The sequence below is a fragment of the Crinia signifera genome, chromosome 19, assembly GCF_055691185.1.
Source record: "Crinia signifera chromosome 19, ASM5569118v1, whole genome shotgun sequence".
Classification (NCBI taxonomy): Eukaryota; Metazoa; Chordata; class Amphibia; order Anura; family Myobatrachidae; genus Crinia; species Crinia signifera.
Genome location: NC_139226.1, coordinates 42,792,954 through 42,814,584, shown reverse-complemented (window position 1 = coordinate 42,814,584; position 21,631 = coordinate 42,792,954). Strand labels below are relative to the sequence as shown.

The 21,631-nt window shown below is 43.6% G+C and overlaps 1 protein-coding gene across 1 annotated transcript in view; it reads left to right on the top strand.

Moving 5' to 3' along the window:
* LOC146042459 (carbonic anhydrase-related protein 10-like) overlaps positions 1 to 21,631 on the top strand; it is a 276,357-nt gene that overhangs the window by 244,366 nt on the left and 10,360 nt on the right. The window contains exon 8 of the mRNA XM_083162452.1: positions 21,253 to 21,418. Within this exon, the coding sequence (XP_083018578.1) occupies positions 21,253 to 21,418 (166 nt within the window). The remainder of the gene's footprint in view (positions 1 to 21,252; positions 21,419 to 21,631) is intronic.

Below are 21,631 nucleotides of genomic sequence, written 5' to 3'. Positions count from 1 at the left end.
ATGTTTCCAATTAGATGGAAGTAATGTTTCCTCAGAATAACAGGTTTGAGATGGTTGACAAGCATCGGATGCTGGTTCCGATGCCCAACCTATGGCAGATTGAACTCAGTTTATTTGAGCATGTGCAAAGCCCTTATTGCTTCCAAGTAGGGAGGGGGGGGGGGATGCTACCACAGAGGCTTGGCCAACCATTAGAGTTCTATTGCCTGCAGACAAAAGGACTAATTCAGACCGGACCGTACAGCAGCGAATTTGCAGGTCGAGCTATTATCGATAGTCCTGTGTACAGCCGCATGTGCGAGGCCATCCTGCCATAAATACCTGCTACTTTAAATCACTGGCCGTATGCAAGTTGACTTTAAATCACTGGCCGTATGCAAGTTAATTGACAGGAAGCCGGTGTTTGATTAGTAGCATTACCGATATGATACCCGGGTTTAGCTAACCATGTGAGAGAATCTTGCTACGCAATTCCACACAAACTAAATTATAGGACTGTCCTTGCGTTTTGTTTATTGTCATTCCAGAACATATCCTAACAGGAAATTGTATCACATAAATGCTAATGGCAAATACCGTATTCTGGGCTGGGCACCAATGCATGTGCTCCCCTGATATTTTTATTTTATTGTAGTTTAGCAACTGTTGTTAAACTATGCATCCCAGCATGCTCTGCAACAGTTTTAGCATAGCCAAGTAGCCAAACTGCAGCAGGGCATGCTGGGATTTGTAGTTCGACAACAGATGGAGGGCCAAATGTTCTCCATCCCTGCTCTAACACATAGCCTAATGGCATTCTACTTTTTGGCCACAAGATGTCCTCACCCCATCAGTTTTTGTACATTTTAGCTGCTAATTAGCCTACCATTGGTCCATATGGGTTTATTGGTTCCAGAGATATTGTGGGTAAACCAATTTTTTCATTTCTACAATGTAATTTCATGGCTGTTCATGTTGTTTGAGGGCAGATTTCTCTGGAACCAAATGGGCCAGTTTCACGGGACCAAATTCATTTGAAGCCCACTCAAAAGTTCTTAAATATGATACTGGTCTCATGTAAATGGGTCAGTTGGTTCCAAAGATATAGCTGTCGGTTAAAGGGGGGGGGGGTTCTCTCCCCCACACACCAGAAAATGCAGGGACTAGTCTGGTGTAGAAGGGGCCGGGAATTTCCCTGCATGATACTGGGACCATATTCCTGGGTAAGTCCCTGCATTTTCTGGTGTGAAAGGGGTATTATTTCAAATAGCCGGGACCTGCAGTGCTTTGAATACAGCCGGGCAGCTCCCTGCTCTCTGCCCAGCTGTCATTTCTGCCCAGCTGTGGCTGTCCCCCAGTTACTGCAAGCATGTACTGTATTCCCCCTTGGCAATGAGCATGTAATCCCACATGGCAACGAGCATGGAACCCCTGGGACTGTGCATGGAACCCCTGGCAATGAACATGTAGGTAAGAAACACTTATGTAGCATAATTTTTAATAGGCATTATGGTGTTTGGCATAATACGTAATGGAGATTATGGTGTGAGGCTTAACGTGTAATGGGCATTATGGTGTACATTTTTAAAGCGCGCCTTTGGCACGCAATGCCCTTGTTTATGATGCATATTATGCATTATTGCTCAATCAGTTTGTTATAGTGCAGGCATGTCCAAACTATGGCCCTCCAGCTGTTGTGAAACTACAAGTCTCATCATGCATTGCCACAGTTTTGCTATTAGGGAATGCTAAAACTATGTCAAGGCATGCTGGGACGTGTAGTTTCACAACAGCTCGAGGGCCACTGTTTGGACATGCCTGGTATAGTGTGTATTTTGGCTCAATCGGTGTGAATTTTGGCTCATTCCATGTGGTATAATGTGTAAGAGGCAAATACAGTATAAGGGGGTTACTATTGTGTTGCATGATTTGTATAAGGGGTATATGGTGTGGTAAACTTAGGTGACCACATAAAAGGTGCTGGAATGTTGTCTACCAAGCTTTCAGTATTTTTCTATGACTGGAGTGCCGCCTCACCCTGCAAGTATCTTAGGACATCGGCATCCTGCGAGTGCACCTTTGGAGGGCACCCGGCAATATATCTACCTGCATTTTTCCTATGCCCGCCCCCTGCCTGTTCCAGGCATATATAATTAGTTGAAAGTATTTACACAACTACAGACACACCCATGAGCAGACCACCCAAACAGAGCACTGGTCACGCCCCCCACATTATTAGGTGCTGGCCACAACCCCTATTATTGCACATAATAGGCCCTTGATAATTTTTTAGCTCCAGGCCCATTTAGACCTTAATCTGGCTCTGAGTATACTGTATACAAAAATCAACTACAGTATATTACTTTAATTGGCTATTTCTTTTTTAATTTACTGTCCCCTAAAGTATACTAAAATAGTAATTTAAATAAGGTAATTAAAAATCTAATTCATAGTAATTATCACTAATATCCTGGGTTATGGTTAATCCTCTCTCTAAATATACTGAATATACTGGGGCCCATAAATGGTATTTCATACCGTAGATCATATGTTACAGCATCAGATCCCATGCATTTCTGCAAGTGTCTTAGACGCAGTGCAATGTGGCTAGAACTTGGCATGGGAAAAAAGCCATTGCCATTACCTCATAGCACTACGTATACAGAGTCAGAGACTCAGGGGTAAAGTTACTAAGATGGAAGTTCTATTGAAAATTTTAGGTTACTAATAGCAACATCATATCTTCAGTAGATCTTTTCCTTCTTAGCAAATGTACACCTCTATGGCACACAAAGATCATATATCAAATTAATCAGCACAGTATCCTGGTGTATCCTATATATGGGCAGCACGGATGGTGTAATGGTTAGCATTACTGCCTCACAGAACTGAGGTCATGGGTTCTATTCCCACCATGGCCCTACCTGTGTGGAGTTTGTGTATTCTCCCCGTGCTTGCGTGAGTTTCCTCCGGGTACTCCGATTTCCTCCCACAATCCAAAAATATACTGGTAGGTTAATTGGCTCCCAAAAATTAACCCTAGAATGTCTGTGTGTGCGTGTACATGTGGTAGGGAATATAGATTGTAAGCTCCACTGGGGCAGGGACTGATGTGAATGTTCTACTATTCTCTGTAAAGCGCTTCGGAATATGTGTGAGCTACATAAGAAACTGTTAATAAATAATAATATATATGGTCACTTGAGTTACTATGTGTAGTGATTTCACTATCTGATGCATTTTGGGAATGGCCCAATTTATTTTTCATTAATTGTTTAAAATAAAATCTACAGTAATATTATTCATTTTATTCATAAAGTACTACTAGGGTTCTGTAGAGTCGTACAAAAGGGGTAGAAGATACTGCAAAACTAAGTGACAAATTTACATACAGTAGGTACCTAATTACAGTCTGCAAATGACATAACTACATAAGATGGAGCAGCTCTCATTTGAGCTGCTCCTGGCGATTGTATCGCAAATCGACCACCCGCCTCCAGAGGACAGAAGGTGGCGCGCACGCTGAGACACTTGCATGTCCAGTTCTGTCAGAGACTTTAGCAGCCCTCCTCCCAGCTCTGCCCCTCCGCCCGCTCTGCCCCCATCTCCCCCTGATCCCCTGCCCGTCTCCCTGAAGCGGAGACGGGCAGGGAAGCCACTCCCCACCTCCTTGCTGACGGGACACGTGAGCTGCTGTCCGCCAGCCTGCACCAGCACAGGAGATCTGGTGATGGAGCAGGCTGGCTGACGGCTGCTTCATCTGTAGCAGTTACATTCTAGATCACTAATGGGGAGACACAAGGGGGAAAGGGTGCCAGGTTGGAGAATGCAGAGGACGGAGAATTAGGCAGGGCTTTTACACTTGATGAAGTTATGAGGTAGAAGAGCACCTTTTTAAGTTCATCCTGTATATTTGAGGTGTGTTTATTGTGCTGTTGGTCACTTAACAATGTCTAATTTACAGTATAAAGGCCCATACACACTGGGCGACTTTGAGCTGAAAGTCGCTCAAAACAGCAGGTTTAAGCGGCATTCAGCTCAAAGCCGCCCAGTGTGTATGACCCAGTGACGAGCGGTGAGCGCTGCTGCGTGCTCCCGCAACATCGCCAGGAAAGCCGCTCATCTGCTGGTTATACCAGCAGATGAGCGGCTTTCAGGACGGCTTTTTATAGCGCTCCGCTGTGCAACGCCGTCCTCCCCCCTCCGTCAGCACCGGGCAGGGGGAAAGCTGCTCAGTGTGTAGGCACTGAGCGGCTTTCCCCGCATCGATGACAGCGGTCATCGCTGTCCATACACGCTGGGCACAGTCGCCCAGTGTGTATGGACCTTAAGTTTAAGGGGCAGATTTATTAAGCCTGGTGAAGTGATAAAGTAATAGGTGATAACACAACAACCCATCAGCTCCTAATTGTTAACTTACAGACATAGGGGAATCTAGGGGGTGGTCCGGGGGTGCACAGGACCACCCATTAGTTTGTAGCTGAGGGATGGGGCTTTCCAATGAGCCCAGCCCCGTGTCTCTAGCCCCCTGGGAACCGCAGATACTGCCAGGCAAAACTGGAACGTTTTCCCTATAGGATAACATGGGACCCGCTAATTCCGACCCCCACCCAGTTCAACGGCTGCCAGTTCCCCCTTCGGTATCACTGAAGCTCGAGTTTGATCTCAGTTGAACCCAAATCACTGGGCCTTCAATCTGATAACAGGCTGGATCCATATGGGTTAATTGGTTCCAGGGATATTGAGGTTAAACCGTTTTTTTTCATATCTTAAATGTAATTTCATGACATGTTTATGTTCTTTGAGGGCAGATTTCTCTGGAACCAAACAGCCCAGTTTCACGGGACCAAAATTATTCGAAGCCAACTCAAAAGTTCTTCAATATGATACTGGTCTCATGTAAATGGGTCATTTGGTGCCGAAGATATAGCTGGTTGGTTAAAGGGGGGTAGGGAGATGGGAGTGGTTGTCTCTCCCCCTCACACCACAAAATGCAGGGACTAGGCTGGTGTATAAGGGGTCGGCCTGGGAATGTCCCTGCATGATCCTGAGACCATATTCCCGGGTAAATCCCTGCATTTTTCTGTTGTGAAAGGGGTATTATTTCAAACAGCCGTAACATGCAGTGCTCTGAATACAGCCGGGCAGCCCCCTGCTCTCTGCCCAGCTGTCAATGACTGTCACCCCTGCAGCTTCCGCTCCAATTCTTCTCCCCGCTTTCACCTCAGCCCCCCCCCCCCCCTCTTTAATCATGTGGTGCCGGCGCCCGGCGTGCTCCCCCGACGTCACGCACAACAACAGCGCGCACAATATTTCAAATGTCCACGCGGCTAGAGGGGACACTTGGAGGGGAGTGGGAGCGTGCTCTGCGCTGCGCACTGCTCCTCTCCCCATAGATGCAGCTGCACCGCTCTCCATCTCTCCCTTCAGCAGCAGCGAAGGCTCATATAAAAATGTACAGTAAGTGGCACTTTTGGGGGCATTGCTTAAGAGACGCTACAAGTGGCAGTATGTGGGGGCATTACGCATAATGTGTTCCTTAATGTGTAAGGGGCATTATGTGTGCAGCATCATGTATAAGGGACATTATGTGTGCAGCATCATGTGTAATGGGTACTATGGTGCGCGGCATCATGTGTAATGGGTACTATGGTGTGCGGCATCATGTGTAATGGGTACTATAGTGTGCGGCATCATGTGTAATGGGTACTATGGTGTGCGGCATCATGTGTAATGGGTACTTTGGTGCCATCAAGCAAGAACCCCCTAGCAAGGAGCACGTATTTAAGCAGCACTTATGTGGCAAATATGTAATGGGCATTACGGTTTGTTATATAGTATGTAATGGGCATCATGATGTGTGGCACAATGTGTAATGGGCATTATGGTGTGTGGCCTTATGTGTAATTGGCATTACGGCGTGTGGCTTCATGTGTAATGGGTATTACGGAGTTTGCTAAAATGTGTAATGGGCATTACTGTGTATGGTCTTAAGTGTAATACCACACCCCTTTTTGTGATGCCACGCCTCCTTCCCATGAGGCCACACCCCATTTTTTGGCGCGTGGCTATGCCGCGCAAAGGTCCCCCTGCTATTATGTCTAGATCTGGGACCACCCATTACCATAATTCTAGATTCGCCTATTCTTACAGACTGGATTTGAATAATGACAGTGTGAGGCTGATTGGCTGATGTGTTATCATCTTCCACTTTATCGCTTCACCAAGCTTAATAAATATTCCTCTAAGTCTGGAATAGACTGCTGGTAAAAACTCTCCAGGATGGCAACGACGTGCGGTGAGGTGTCCCTGACAAGTACCAGAGTCAGATTTGCACACAATATATGAGCCATCGGATACATGTGGGCATTATACACGTGCAGCAGTACACACTGCTGGAGATTCCCTGAGTTTTGATAAGAGATGTGCAGAAAAGGTAGCCAGGTGAGGCACTGCCTCACCTGCCATAGACTTTTTACTCCAGAGTTTTGACTATAAAAATTATTGGAATAATAAAAATAAGAATTTTTGTATAGATTCTTTGTATTTTTTACATACTTTATAAACTCAAAACTCCGGCGTATATGTTAGTATGACAGGAAAGGCTCTGCCTCACCCACTGCACACCAATGCAGGACGGAGAAAAGATGTGCTTCGCTGCATTATGCAAATACATGAAAGGGTTTGGTTAGGCAATCATAATACACACACAGCTGCCCGGTTTCATGATGTCTAGCTGTCTAGGCCAGAAGCAAATCAAAGATACAGTATACAACCAGCAGGAAAAAGGATAAGCAAAATAAGAACCCAGAACAGAGAAAGTAGAATGGGAAGTGCTCATACACAAAGTCATCACTGCGGAAACAATAATATTTACAGTATATACAGTATGCAAACTACACTCCCAGTAGCATAATTCTATAACTACTAAAGGAATGACACTTACATATGACAGAAAACCAAGATGGCTACGGAAATGATCACATTTGTCAGTCAGAACATGGGGCATGATTCAGAGATGTAATCAAACCCACCATACATCTCCAGTGGTTATTGATCCGCACTGCGCATCTGCAAATCAGTGGATGCAACCATGGTCCATGCCCCCTAGCCCGCAGCATGTCGCTATTTGAGGTGGGCTGCGGCGACAATGAATGTTTTGCAAAACTGACAAGACCAGGTTCTGCATCTTCCTACACAGCTTTCCTGGTGTTAGCACACATCAGTTTTGCAACACAACGGTTACTCAGATGTCCCATTTTCTTGCAGAATATCTGATGCTGACATTTGGGATGCTTCGATTTAGACAATATGCTTCCTGCGGCATTGGCATATGAATAATCTATGAATAAGAACCATAATTGTCAACAAAATTGACTAGATACAAGATAAATCGGTGCCACGTCAGCATAGAATCTTACAAGACTGCCATTCATAGGGGGTATTCAATGTGGGGGTCACGGCAGTCAAGCTTGCTCGACCGCCGTGACCTAGTCCCGTTCTCGGTCAGCTCGACCGAGGACATGCAGGCGGGATTCAATGTCCCACCTGCCGGGGAGCGAGAAGGGGTGTGACCACGAGTTGCGGCTGGGAAGAGGCGAGCTGCAGCCAGCAGCCTGTCACTTCCTGCCCGTTCTCGGCAGAATGAGCCCAACAGCTTGTGATGTCGGGCTCGTTCTGCCAAGATACCCTGCTCAATGCTGTCGGAAGACAGCATTGAATAGGGCCTGGCGGGCATGTCCCCGACGGGAGATGCTCACTAGGGATTGAATATCCCCCTTAGTGTCTGAAGGACAGGAATGAACAGCAATGTTTTAAGACCTAAGTGAAGTCAGGAGAAGGCACTTTGAAAACAGAAGGTGAGTATATGCAGGGCTGCCATAAGAAATTGTGGGGCTGGGGACCAATTACATTGTCTCAGTCTGAGCCTGGGACTTCTTAAGGCCCTATACACAGGTCCGACTTGTCTGAGGGACAAGTTGGACCTGTTTTCCCTTGAGCTGCCCAGCAGCTCCCCGGTAGGGCTCCTTCCACCTTGCCACTCAATGTGCTATTTTTTACATGAGATAAATCACATGCAATTTATCGCATGTAAAAGAAAGCCCGGGGAGCTGCCGGGGGAGTTCAAGGGGAATCGGTTGCGCTGTGTCACTGATGATCCAATTCCGATAGATCATACATGCTGCACATATGATCTATAGGTACCGATGCGTATGGGAATCTGATGTCAAATACTTCCAATTTGGCCCGATTTCATCTGATATATCGTCCCGATCCCTTGAAACTCGATGAAATCTGAAAAAATCGGTCCTGTTTATGGGGCCTTCCATAATGGGTCTTATCAGAGACCATTGGCCAAATGTAATAGTCCCCAGGTACAGCAGCCATGCGGGATTCCAATCCAAACGCTGAGGTTTATTTTAAAGGGGCAGCCATTTACAAGGCAAAACCATGTTTTGTATGTGTTTGCCCATTTAAATAATCCTTAGAGTTCATCTGGCATCCCTCACTGCCTATAACATTTGGCCAATGGTCTCCACATGTGAATTCACAATGGCAAACATCCCCCCTAGTCTGGATTGGGGTGATATGCAGATCTGTCAGCAGCTTTGCATCATTCCAATAACATTAAAAAAGGCCAGAAAAGTTTAAGACTAAGCAATTGAGAGAGCGCACTGTATTGGTCTGTTAATTATTTATTAAGTATAAAGATCAAATTAAAGACATTAATTAAGAAACATAATTAAAATGGTTTACACAGATAATGTAATACATTAATGATAAAATAAAAAATAATGATGTCCAACATTAACCACACAATTATGAGCCAAATCTCCAGTCTAATGGATTAATCCATAAATTTTACAGGTAATTCCTTGGTGCTAGTGGGTAACACTTGTCTCAAATTGACATCTTAGTCCAGTTGGAAGTGGGGAGCTCCAGATAAATTTTATACATATCGTGGCAGCAGTGGCGTAAGTTCATCCGAGTTGCCCGGAGGCAAGATAAATATTGGTGACCCCCAAATAGCTCAATCAGTAAGGTGTCTGTCTCCATTAGGACAGGTCATGGGATCTAATACAGAGTGTGACACTTGCAAAAATTATGTTTGAACCCAATCAGCCACATTAGCGATATCATCTGCTTTCAATTAACTGTTTCAAACTTCAAGGGGAGTAGAAGTGCCCCCTTGGGAGCAGGAGCCCGGCGGCAGATGACTCCATTGCCTCCCAGAGTACTGCCTCTGTGTGGCAGGATTTAAATGACTCCAAATTGTAGAATTGAATGAAAAGCAACTCTTTAATTGTTAGTTTCACATGTAGATATTTATGACTTCTGTGATGTTAAACATCAATGGTGATGATGATGCAGTGAATTAATCTGTCTCCATCACATAGAAGCAGGACGTCTTGCTGGAGTGAATAGATGTGATGTCATCAGTGGGAGTGGGGGCAATGTGGTGATGGAGAAAGCTTATTCACTACAACTGGCATGGCTCTGTTGGAATGAGAGCAAACAAAGACGAACTGTGGCCACCTCCTATCCGCGGGGAACAGACGTCAATCACGGGCACTGCCAAGTCAGGTACACAATTGAGATCGCCGCAGGTCTCTCTCTGTGTGTGGCCGCTCTGACAAGGTTGTCCGGGGGAAAACAGACAGTCCAAAAGGAGTGGAGACGCTAGGGGGATTGGGTGGGTGATGAATGGACAACAAATACCCAGTCTTGACCAGTTTCTCAGTCCAAATACACTGACGGTTTCCTCAGAAGATGAGGAAGATAAGTTTAAGACTAGGAAGATAAACATTGAACTTTGATTTTTATATTTTGCTTCAATATGTACAATTTTGTGATAAACTTATTTCGTTACACCTCTATTTCGAGATAGTCAAGAATGTTGGTTGTAATATTTATTGTTTATTGTTCTACTATACATAAAAACATTTTTACTTCTAGAATAACGTACATCTAAAAGTACATCTTAAAATTATTAGTGTCATGTAGAACACTTGTAATATCTCAGTTTCATTCTGTTAATAATCTTGTCATCCCTTCATTACAATACATATCTATTCTGGCAAGGGTATAATACACTTGTCTACTGCATTCATCCCTCTAATTCCATACCTTTTATTAAAGCAAACACTTTGTGGCGAATCAAAAATGCTGTCCGTGTTGTAATATTATTTATTTATAAAGCATTGGTTTCAGAACACATTGCAGCAATTAAACAGCTGCCACCTAAAACTTCTACCGTCAACTTTTCTAGGTGTCATCAAACTTGAAATAGTTTATTACAGCTTTTAAATAACATCTGCAGAGGCAGTAATAATAAAATAAACTCTAGCTTTCAATAAATCTGTCAGGAGGTTCTCCCTGCAAAGTTGTACAATGTTCTCCTAGAGGGGCAGTCTTCCTGAGTTGCTCCAAGACTGTGCCGGTGCACTCTTGTACTGAATTTTGACACTCAATTTCCTCTGCACAGGGCCTCATTTAAAATGCTTCTCTTTAAATATTGAATGTTTAGGGAAATTTGAATCCCCATTCAGCAATTTCTTGCAGGCAGAATTAAATGTATAAGCTCTCAGCTTGGTTTGTGCTATAGCTATGGGAACAGAATGCCGATGGAGGGAAGAAATATATTATGCCACGACACAGATCAGCACCAGCTGTGCAGGTTCAGAACTCTCCCACAGATACAAACAATATGTTTCTATGTCACCATCTTGGGCTCTACACCTGGAGACATTTTGCTGCCTAGATAGCATGTAATCTTATTGCAAGTCCATGATAGGAATAGGATGCAGTAAGCAACTGCCATCAGAAGTTTAGCATTGGAACATCAACTGGATCAGGATTCCGATGCCAGAATATAAACAGCTGGCATCACGATTGTTAAGTATGAGGGAGCAGTAGAGGGTAGCCGGGGTTGTGGGGTTAGGTTTATGCACTTTTGGGGGGACTTAGGAGTAGGCTGCAGGGAGGGGAATGTAAGGGTTCAGTTGCAAGGAGGGGGTTAGGCTTAGGTTGTGGGACAGGAGGCTTGGGTTTAGGTGGTGGTGTACTTTGGGGGTTTGGCTGTGGGGGGGATTAAGCTGCTACAAGGGAGGTTTGGGGGGGCAGGGGAAGGGTAATTACTTGACCCGTGTTGGGATTCCAGATGCTGGCATTGATATCTTGACCAGCAGTCATCTGCAATTATCCCATTATCCGTTAGGAACCTATAGGCCTAAATGTAATGCAGTAGGTGAGAAACCATTGTCACTTCTCTGATGGGGATTTAACTGGACTCCGGGCTTAACCAAAGAGATCTTGGCTAAACTCCAGGCTGATTCTGGAGAGGTTCTGACTGAACTCTTGTACTGAAGATATATTGTTGGGACTTGTGCAGCAGATGACACCAGAGAGGTCTTGGATGGACTCCAGGCTGGTACTGGAGAGTTCTTGTCTGGACTCCAGCAGCAGCTGACACCAGAGAGGTCTTGGCTGGACTATTGGTTGGTACTGGAGATACTGTAACTTAGCTGACTGGTACCAACATATTTATATACATAGAGCAAAGATAAAGGAAGCCTTATAATATTTTAGTAGCCCGAGGACAGTTAAGCTGTTTTGTCAAATAGACTTCATCCAGGGGTATGTTTGATGAAATGCGTTGGACCAAGTTAACTGACTCCTAAAATAAGATTATTTATTTATTCACAGTTTCTTATATAATGCAGCAGATTCCGTTGCGCTTACAATAGTAGACAGTGATTAAACAAACTGGGCAGCAACAGACAGGCTTGGAGGTAAAAGAGCCCTGCTGCAAGCTTACGATCTATAGGGACATAGGAGTGAAACACAAGAACAGGCACCAGTAATAACATAGCAGTCCCACCAAGTTGCAAGTCCAGAAGGGAAGCTATATAATACATAAGTGCCTCAGAGGGTTATGCTTGTGGCACTATAATATGAGAGGATTGCCTAAAGAGGTGAGTTTTCAGGGAACACTTGATAGTTTGGAGGCTAGTGGAGAGTCTTATTGTGGGTGGAAGGTCATTCCATAGGGTGGGAGCAGCCTGATGAAAGTCCTGTAATAGTGAATGGGAGCTAGTGATCCGTGCAGAAGAGAGACGCAGATCTAGTGCAGAGTGTAGAGGTCGAGATGGGAGATATTTTGGGATAAAGATAAGTAAAGAGATACAGTATACAGGATACGGGTCCCCGCCACCTCGCCGAGGGTCGTCCCAGGTCCCCTGCCGCCCCCCTTTAACCCTGTCCGACGGGAAACTGAGACGCGCGTGCGTGTGAGATGCACGCGCGTCTCAGTCAGATGGGGATGGGGCGATCGCCAGCGGGCAGATTCTGGAGCTGGCGGAGCAATAGCTTTATAAGTAGAAGTGTTTTATATTGAATACGGTAAGATACAGGCAACCAATGGAGGGACTGGCAGAGCGGATCAGCAGACGATGAGCATCTTGTAAGGAAGATCAGCCTCGCAGCAGCATTTCAATTGGATTGCAGTGGCAAGAGTCTGTTCTTGGGAAGACCAGTTAGGAGCAATAATCAATGTGGCATATAATGAGTGCATGGATAAGAGATTTAGTAGTACAGTATCTGTCTTGTGTGAGATAGGGTCGTATTTTGGATATGTTTTTTAGATGCATGTAACATGATTTAGAGACAGATATATAAGTAATTTTGTTTTGGAAATATTGCGTTTGAGTTGGCGAGAAGACGTTCAAGATGAAATGGCAGAGAGACATTCAGAGACTCGGCCCAAAACCACTGGTGACAACTCTGAGGTTGATAGATAGATTTGAGTATCATCCGCATATAAGTGATACTGAAATCCGAAAGAGCTGATTAGTTTGCCAAGAGAGAAAGTATAGATTGAGAAAAGCAGAGGACCTAAGACTGAGCCTTGTGGAACTCCAACTGACAGAGGTAGTGAAGATGAAGTAGAGTCAGAGAAGCGAACACTGAAAGAGCGATCAGATAGGTAAGATGAGAACCAGGAAAGGGCATTAATACCTAGGGAGTGTAGTGTTTGTAAGAGAAGAGTGTGATCCACAGTGTCAAATGCAGCAGAAAGATCTAGAAAAATAAGTAGTGAGTAATGGACTTTAGACAGCAGTTACCAGATCATTCACCACTTTAGTCAGTGCTGTCTCAGTGGAGTGTTGGGAACGAAAGCCTGACTGAAGTGGGTCTAATAGGGCGTGAGAGTTAAGAAAGTGTGTGAGGCGGCAGTAGACAAGATAAAACTTCATTTATCTGTGCTCTTTGTGTATATATGTTTTTTTTTTTTATAATATTTGTGTACTTTTAATGTTAATGAAGCATTTCTGTACTGTTTTTAACAATTTTTTTTGTTGGCCTCTCTTTAAAGACACAGATTAATTTAATATGTTTTATGGTGGATCACAGGTGGTCGCTGTTATTTCTTTTGACATTTTTATACTTTTATCTAGTAAAGTAATAATGTTTTTTTTTTTTTTTTAATAGTGTGTGTACTTTTGTTAAACATTAAATTATTATACCCTGTATTTAACTAATTTGTTTTTGAATACCCTGTAAAAAATTATTAATGAAACCTCAGAAAAACTTGTGAAAAACTCCCATTCTTCGCTCCCGATTTTTCTATGCACCTAATTGGATACCCTCCTTATGCTGTGTACACACGGTGAGATTCCCTTGCTATTCGACTTGAAGATTGCATAGAACTCGAATCTTTGTTAACTCTGTACTGGTGTGTACACACGGTACAATCCAGCTTGAGATTTTGACTATATAGTCGAAATCTCATGCAGATTGCATATGTATTTTACCTTGCAATCCCGATGCGTGCTCCTGAGACAGCACAAATCGAAACCCAGATAGACAGTGCAGCAATGACTATATTGTGCAAATCTAATACAGATTGTATGAATTGTACAGATGGGTCAGGTCCCATCTTTGCAGGGGATGGCGCTGGCGTCGCCAGCCGCCATCCCCCACCAGCGCCATGGCGATGGTGAGAAGGGGACGCGCGCGCACGAGCGGCGCGCGCGTCCCCTTCCGACGGCGCTTCCATCCGTTCCCCCGGGTCCCCGCCGGCTTGGAAGCATGTATTTCTTTGACCTTTCGCTCCATTAACTACATTCCCTGCATTAAGGATGTCATTAGCGAGAGATTCACAAGTGTAGTAATCTTTTGTGCTCATCGAAACCACACTCCCAGCTCATTAGGCAGAGCAGTAATTAACAGGATTAGTCAGGAAAGTATATAATGAAAATTGAGTGGTGCTATAGATATGTTAATTGCAAATACCACACAAGACACAAGAGATTGACAATGTACAGTAAATCTGTTTCCTCATACACCTAGCCCAAATACACCATGCACCATGATTGAGATGCACTGAGTAGAGTAATACAGTATAGCCACTTCTCTTTAAATTTACATCTTAAGGCCCCCATACATTAGGCTGTCTTGTCCTGTGGACAAGTCAGACCTAATTTCCCTTGAGCTCCCCCGGCACCATTTTTTTACATGCGATAAATCACGAGATTTATCGCATGCAAAGACTCACGGGTAGCTGCAGCAGTGGTGGGGGCCAGAAGAATTTTCAAAAAACCTGTTAAAAGACTGGCCAGCCGCTGATTGGCTGAGAGAGCACTTGACAGTTTTTTGTAAAGTTCTCCTGGCCGGACCAGCTGCCTCCCCCTGCACATAGGAACTATTGGATCGGACCCAATACAAAAGTACCCGCGATGTGCCACTGATGGGTCCAATCCAATAGATCCTATGTGCAGGAGGTTCAATCTGTAGGGTCCGACCTGATGGGACCATGCATGGGGTCATATGAGGTGTCAAACAAATGCGATTTGGTCCGATTTCTCGGCCCGATTTGTGGGAATAGGGTCAAATCGGACCAAAACGCAGTAGTGTATCCCCATACACTACAGCGTTTTGGTCTGATTTCTCGGCCCGATCTGTCGGAATAGGGTCAAATCGGACCAAAACGCTGTACTCGAAATGCCTTAAAGGGGCACCTGCTGGATCAGAGCAGGATCTAATTGTGACCACAGTTTTTCCAAAGGAGCTTTATGGCGCAATTTGGCAAGTCCTTGATGCTTTTGCGTCCCGCCTCATAACGTTGACACCGCCGGAATATGGTGCACATTGCGAGACACTGCTCTCCGTACACCGCCTTCATCCTGCGATAACGTTCTGAAGCATGCTCGCCTTTCTGCGCAAAGAAAGTGGATAACAACTATTTTCGCTGATCTGGAGGAATCCCTTATGCATCCGATCTCAATCCCTCATGCGCAAAACAACTTTCCAGGAATGAAGAAACTGAGGCAAAGCACATACTACACATGCGCAACTGGGCGAAAACGCCACGCCATCTATCGGCAAACACATTATCCCACTGCGATTAGATACAACACCGCTACAGCAAAAGTCTCCTTAAAAATTAGGCGCACCAAATATATCCCGGCCGTAGTGTTAATTTATGCCGGGAATAAACATGAGTACAAGATGCTGGGAATTAAATTGTGAAACAAAACCAATATAAAATGATGAAAACTCTTGCTAAGTTCAGCGTGAGTTTTTAGCTGAATATATGAGCCAGGAGCTGTATAAATAGCCCAATTTGAAATCAGCCGTTTCACTGCTAAATTCTACCTCCTGCACCTGCAACACTTATCAACTGTAATCTTAGTAACCACAGTTACCATAGCAAGAATAAATTAGATATTATTACTGAACACAAAAACATAAAAAATTATTATCGGAGTCATAGAAATGGCATGGAGAGTGTAAAATCAGCCCACAAACCAGAGATATAGGCGCACACAGAGGGATAGCTTCTTTATCTACCTTTAATTATGTGAATTTTGGGACAAATACATAACAGTTTTGCTATAATTGTAGCACGGGGAATAAAATATACTGTCAACAACACCATAACCTTTTGTAAGACACATCAGCATTCACAGAACTGTTCCGGTGGTGTTGTAAAAAAACATATTGCAGAATTACTGGAATATACATAATTATCATACTGATAGATGTGAACACAGAATTCTAAACTGTCAGAAGTCATGTCATTAGTAAATAGCAACCAGGCGCACTGAATGACAATCACCCTGACTCGTATAATTCACTTGCAGTGGCTCAATATAGCATCTGTACTTCATTTGGGAGAATATCACCCCTGGGCTGTTGTTAGAAAGAGATGGCAGATTTGTTGCTTGTTATGCACCCTTCTGCAGTGAGAGACAATAAGATGAGGCCTCATGATTTTGTAGCATAAAAAACTTACTTTTTTTTTTAGTGTGTGTGTGAATTTCATTATCATTCACAAGAGCAAGCACAGAGCTGTCGGTAGCTCAGAGCTACTTAGTACTGGTTAAAAACTTCCAGATTTAAAATAAAATAGTTAATGTGCTAATTGTGTGCGACTTATTTTAGTATGTACTTCTTGTATTTAGTCACTGAGCAGGAACACAAAAAAAACACTGCTTGCTAGAAGTCAATGTAAAAAAAATAAAAATAATAATAATTAACAACTGAAATATACAACAAAACAAACAGGGCCTGGTTCCAATTCACGCTCATTGACGCTGCTCATGGAGTGGACCAGTGGCGGCTCTATGGGAGGGAATGCAGCACAGTTCAAAATTCAAATAGGGGAGAAACACCAACTGTCAGGGAGTCATTTGGTAAAGGCAGTGGGTGTGGCTTCCTTATTTGAATTTTGAACTGTGCTGCAGCCCCTCCTCTGGAACCTCCCCTTTTCAGTGGACCAAATTTCTTTTACTATGGTGCATCCCTTAACCCCTTCCTGACAGAGCCAGTTTTTGCGTTCCTGACAGAGCCATTTTTTTCAAATCTGACATGTTTCACTTAAGTGGGGATAACTTTTTTTTGCTTTTACTTATCTCAGTGATTTTGAGATTGTTTTCTCGTGACACATTGTACTTCAAGTTAGTGGTAAATTTGGGTCGATACAGTCTGTGTTTTTTTGTGAAAAATACCAAAATGTCGTGAAAAAATGGAAAATTTAGCAATTTGCAAAATGTCAAATTTTCTGCTTGTGAGACAAATAAACATACCACTCAAAATAGTTAATAACTAACAAAGACCATATGTCTACTTTATGTTGCAATCATTATTTCAACCTCCTTTTCATTTTTTTGGACAATAGGAGGCTTCAAATATGAATAGCAAATTCTCAAATTTTCAAGAAAATTTCAAACACTGATTTTTTTAGGGACCAGTTCAGTTCTGATGTGACTTTGAGGGACTTGTATGTGAGACACCCCCATAAATGATGCCATTTCAAAAACTGCACCCCTCACAGTATTCAAAACAGCATTTTGGAAGTTTGTTAACCCTTTATGTGTTTCACAGGAATTAAAACAAAGTGTAGGTGAAATTTCAAAATTTCTTTTTTTTTGCAGAGTTTCAATTTTAATACATTTTTCTAACGAACACAGTAGATTTTACTAGAGAAATGTGACTAAAAATTGATTCCCCCAATTCTTTTGTTTTCATAAATATCCTATATGTGGCCCTAGTGTGCACGTTGACCAAACCACAGGCTTCATAATAGAAGGAGCACCTACTTGATTTTGGAGCCTCCTTTTTATGAGATTTTTTTTTAGGCACCATGTAGGTTTCTAGGCACCATAAGTGCTAAAAGTTAGGAACCTCCCCCACAAGTCACCCCATTTTGCAAACTACACCCTTCAGGGAATTCATTTAGGGGTATAGTGTACATTTCAAACCCCCAGGGGTTTCACCAATTTTGATACAACTGGGCTGTGAAAATGAAAAAATTTAATTTTTCATTTTCACAGCTCAGTTGTATCAAAATTGGTGAAACCCCTGGGGGTTTGAAATGTACACTATACCCCCTGATGAATTCCCTGAAGGGTGTAGTTTGCAAAATGGGGTCACTTGTGGGGGGGTTCCACTGTATGGGTGCTTCAGGGGTCATTCAACCAGAATCTGTGCTGCAAAATCCAAAAATCACTCCTTCCCTTCTGAGTCCTGCCATGCACCCAACTGGTATTTTTTGGTCACATGTGAGGCATTGCCATACTCGGGAGAAATTGGGGCACAGATTTTGGGGTGCTTTGTCTCCTTCATTCTTTGTGAAAATGAAAAATTTTGAGCGAGATCTGCATTTTTGTGTAAAAAAATGTAATTTTTTACACAAAAATGCAGTTCTGTCTCAAAATTTGTCATTTTCGCAAGGAATGAAGGAGACAAAGCACCCCAAAATCTGTGCCCCAATTTCTCCCCAGTACGGCAATGCCTCATATGTGACCCAAAAATACCATTTGGGTGCATGGCAGGACTCAGAAGGGAAGGAGTGATTTTTGGTGGTGGAATGAATGGTGGGTGCTATGTCGCATTAGCAAGACCCCCGAAGCACCAATACAGTGGAACCCCCCCACATGTGACCCCATTTTGGTCACCAGCTTTGGGAGGGGGGCTGGCGCTGCGGCTGGTGGGGGGTTGGGAGGGGTGCTGGCGCTGCGGCAGCCGGGTGGGTGGGAGGGAGGGGGGCTGCCGGGTGGGAGGGGGGGGGGGCTGGCGATCGGTGGTGATCGGTGCTGTACTTAACAGCACCGGTCACCACCGATCACTGTGTTACCGAGCGGCTTAGCCGCCGGTAACACAGAAAACGCTGCAATTGGCTGTTCACATTTGAACAGCCAATCGCAGCGATCGCCGCGAGGGGGGATGTCTGCTGTCAGGGACAGCAGACATCTCCAAACTGTCACCGCGTCTATAGACGCGGTGACAGTTTATAAAACCATGACGTATATATACGTCTTCGGTCGGGAAGTACCTCCCGACCATGACGTATATATACGTCATATGTCGGGAATATCTGTCTGGAAGCATATATATATATATATATATATATATATATATACACATATACATACATATATATATATATATATACATATATATATATATACATATATATACACATATATATATGTGTATATATATATACACATATATATATGTGTATATATATATATATACATATGTGTGTATATATATATATACATATATACACATACATATATATGTATATATATATATATACACATACACACACATATATATATATATATATATATATATATATATATATATATTTATATATATATATATTTCATCACATTCCATTTTTCCATTTTATTATTTTTTGCTGCTGCTGCGGCTTGCGGGGGGGGGGGGGTGGGAGGGGGGAAGCGCTGCGTGCGCTGAAGATGTTGCTGCTGGGGGAGCCTGGTGAGCCTGCTGCCCCGGAGCTGCCGGGTGAGTGCCGGGTGGGTGGGAGGGGGGTGCTGCTCATCGGTGGTGATCGGTGCTGCACCGATCACCACCGTTTTCTGTGTTACCGAGCGGCTTAGCCGCCGGTAACACAGGAAACGCTGTGATTGGCTGTTCAGATTTGAACAGCCAATCACAGCGATCGCCGACCGGGGGGGGGCACCCCTGCCCCCCCTGGGCGGCGAGGGGGGATGTCTGCTGTCAGGAACAGCAGACATCACCTAACTGTCACCGCGTCTATAGACGCAGTGACAGTTAGAAGCCATGACGTACATGTACGTCAAATGTCGGGAAGTACTTCCCGACCATGACGTACATGTACGTCAAATGTCGGGAAGGGGTTAAACATTGAACTCTGTACATGCAGAGCTGTAGCTGCCATTAAGATGGAAGGTATCAGAAATGTACTGGAGATGTGCTAGTGTTCCAGGCTGGTGGTTGGGAGGTGGATATTCAAACACACCAAGATGTTTCCTATTATATTATTAGTAGTTGTATTATTAATTTACATGGTAATCAGTTGGCAGGAGAGGTAGCATGCATTTGTGGAGTGAAGTAGGGGTGTAAAGGGAGATAAGGTCAGAAATGTAGATGAAATAGGAATGGGTAAGGGTTTTGTAAGGGATTGTGAGAAGTTGAAAATCTGGAGCCAATGTGGGGCTAGTAAGAGATGAATAGTAGACCACTTTCCCTCTTCCTCATCTGCTGGATCCACGAAGAACCCTTCCCCTGCATTTAGCTGTTGCAGACCCAAGGTCTGCATTTTAGAACACTACACCCTGTAAAGAAGCCAGAGCTGCGCTGTATTCTACATATTACCAGGTACCACAGTGACGTTAAGAACAAGTGTAATCCATAAGCATTGCTTGTGGATAATGTGAAAGCCATAAATCTGAAGTGCATGCTCCATAGCAACAGTCTGCCATTTTTGCCCATGGTCTGTTGTAGCAACAGTAAACGACTGTGATCCATCACCACAGTGAGACGCTGGTCATACAGGATAGGGCTGGAGCGTCTTTATAACCCAAACAATCGCCATACACGCCAAGCCCTAATTAAAGTGCTATTATTAGGGTTATTGGGTCAGGGGTTAGTAAGCCCTGACCCTAATAACCTTATAATAACAAATAATTAAAATCGGGATGAAGTTAAATACAACCATTCCACTTGCATTGTAATGCTGGCCACACATCAGACCAACTTTCCTCCAACCATCCAACTAGTTGGTTGGTTGGACTAAAAATCTGGTACTGTATGGGGGCAAATGCCAATAAGCAATTTGCTCACAAACTCAGGAGAATGGACAAAAGCATTCAGTGAAATTGTATAAATCAAATAGGCCCAACTGCAGTACATTGTCTAAGTGACAGCTGTTGTTCATTTTCCGGTTTGGGAAACAAATGACTTAATTACAAACATTACATGGGAGAAGGATCTATCCAAGACTCCTGCAAGAGAGGAATGGGACTGTCCTTTATTCTATTTTCACGTTTTTTCATGAATCCCTCGGCAATGTTCTACAAAATGTGCCAGTGGGCCTCACTCTGGAGCGGCAGCACAAGATATGTTTCCATATTACCTTGCCACTTAGGCTGTTATTGCACAAGTGGAAACACAAATTAGGGCCTGTGTGTGTATGTGTGTGTGTGGGGGGGGGGAATGACGACCAGGCAATCTATATATGTGTTTATCATATGCCAATGATTCACACTCTCATCCACCTTGGCTCTTTGTTCTGGAACAATCCTGATGTGCAAAGTGATGTATCTGGGCAAAGACGGAGAAAAGCAAATATAGAGGGCTGTGTGGTGGGGAGTGCTGCTTTTTCCTACATGTTTTCCATGACTCGCAGAGTCCATAGTTTGAAGATGTTCTTGTGTACAGTATGTTATTTGAATTCATTCTGATAGTTTCTGTTAATCTCCTTTATCTAAGATGCACTCTTTACGTCTGCTGAGCCAGAACCAGCCCTCGCAGATCTTTCAGAGTATGAGTGACAACTTTCGCCCAGTGCAACCTCTTTTCCATCGCGGGATGAGAGGAAACCTAGATTTCCGCAAACCGGGACGGAAGTGCAAAGGAGCAAACTATAAACTTCATGGTATGGAGAAGCTTTATTTTGTTTCTGTATGATATCAAAAAGAAATGTTGGGCCAGATTCAGTGAAAGAAAATAAAAAACGATTTTGGGTGAGATTTAATAGGATGAGAGATTCAGAAAGTGAGAGATTTGGTGAGAAATCTCCAGGTTTTTTTTTAAAGCGGCAATCATGTACACACCAAAATCAAACTGGTTTTGCAGTGTAAATGATTGC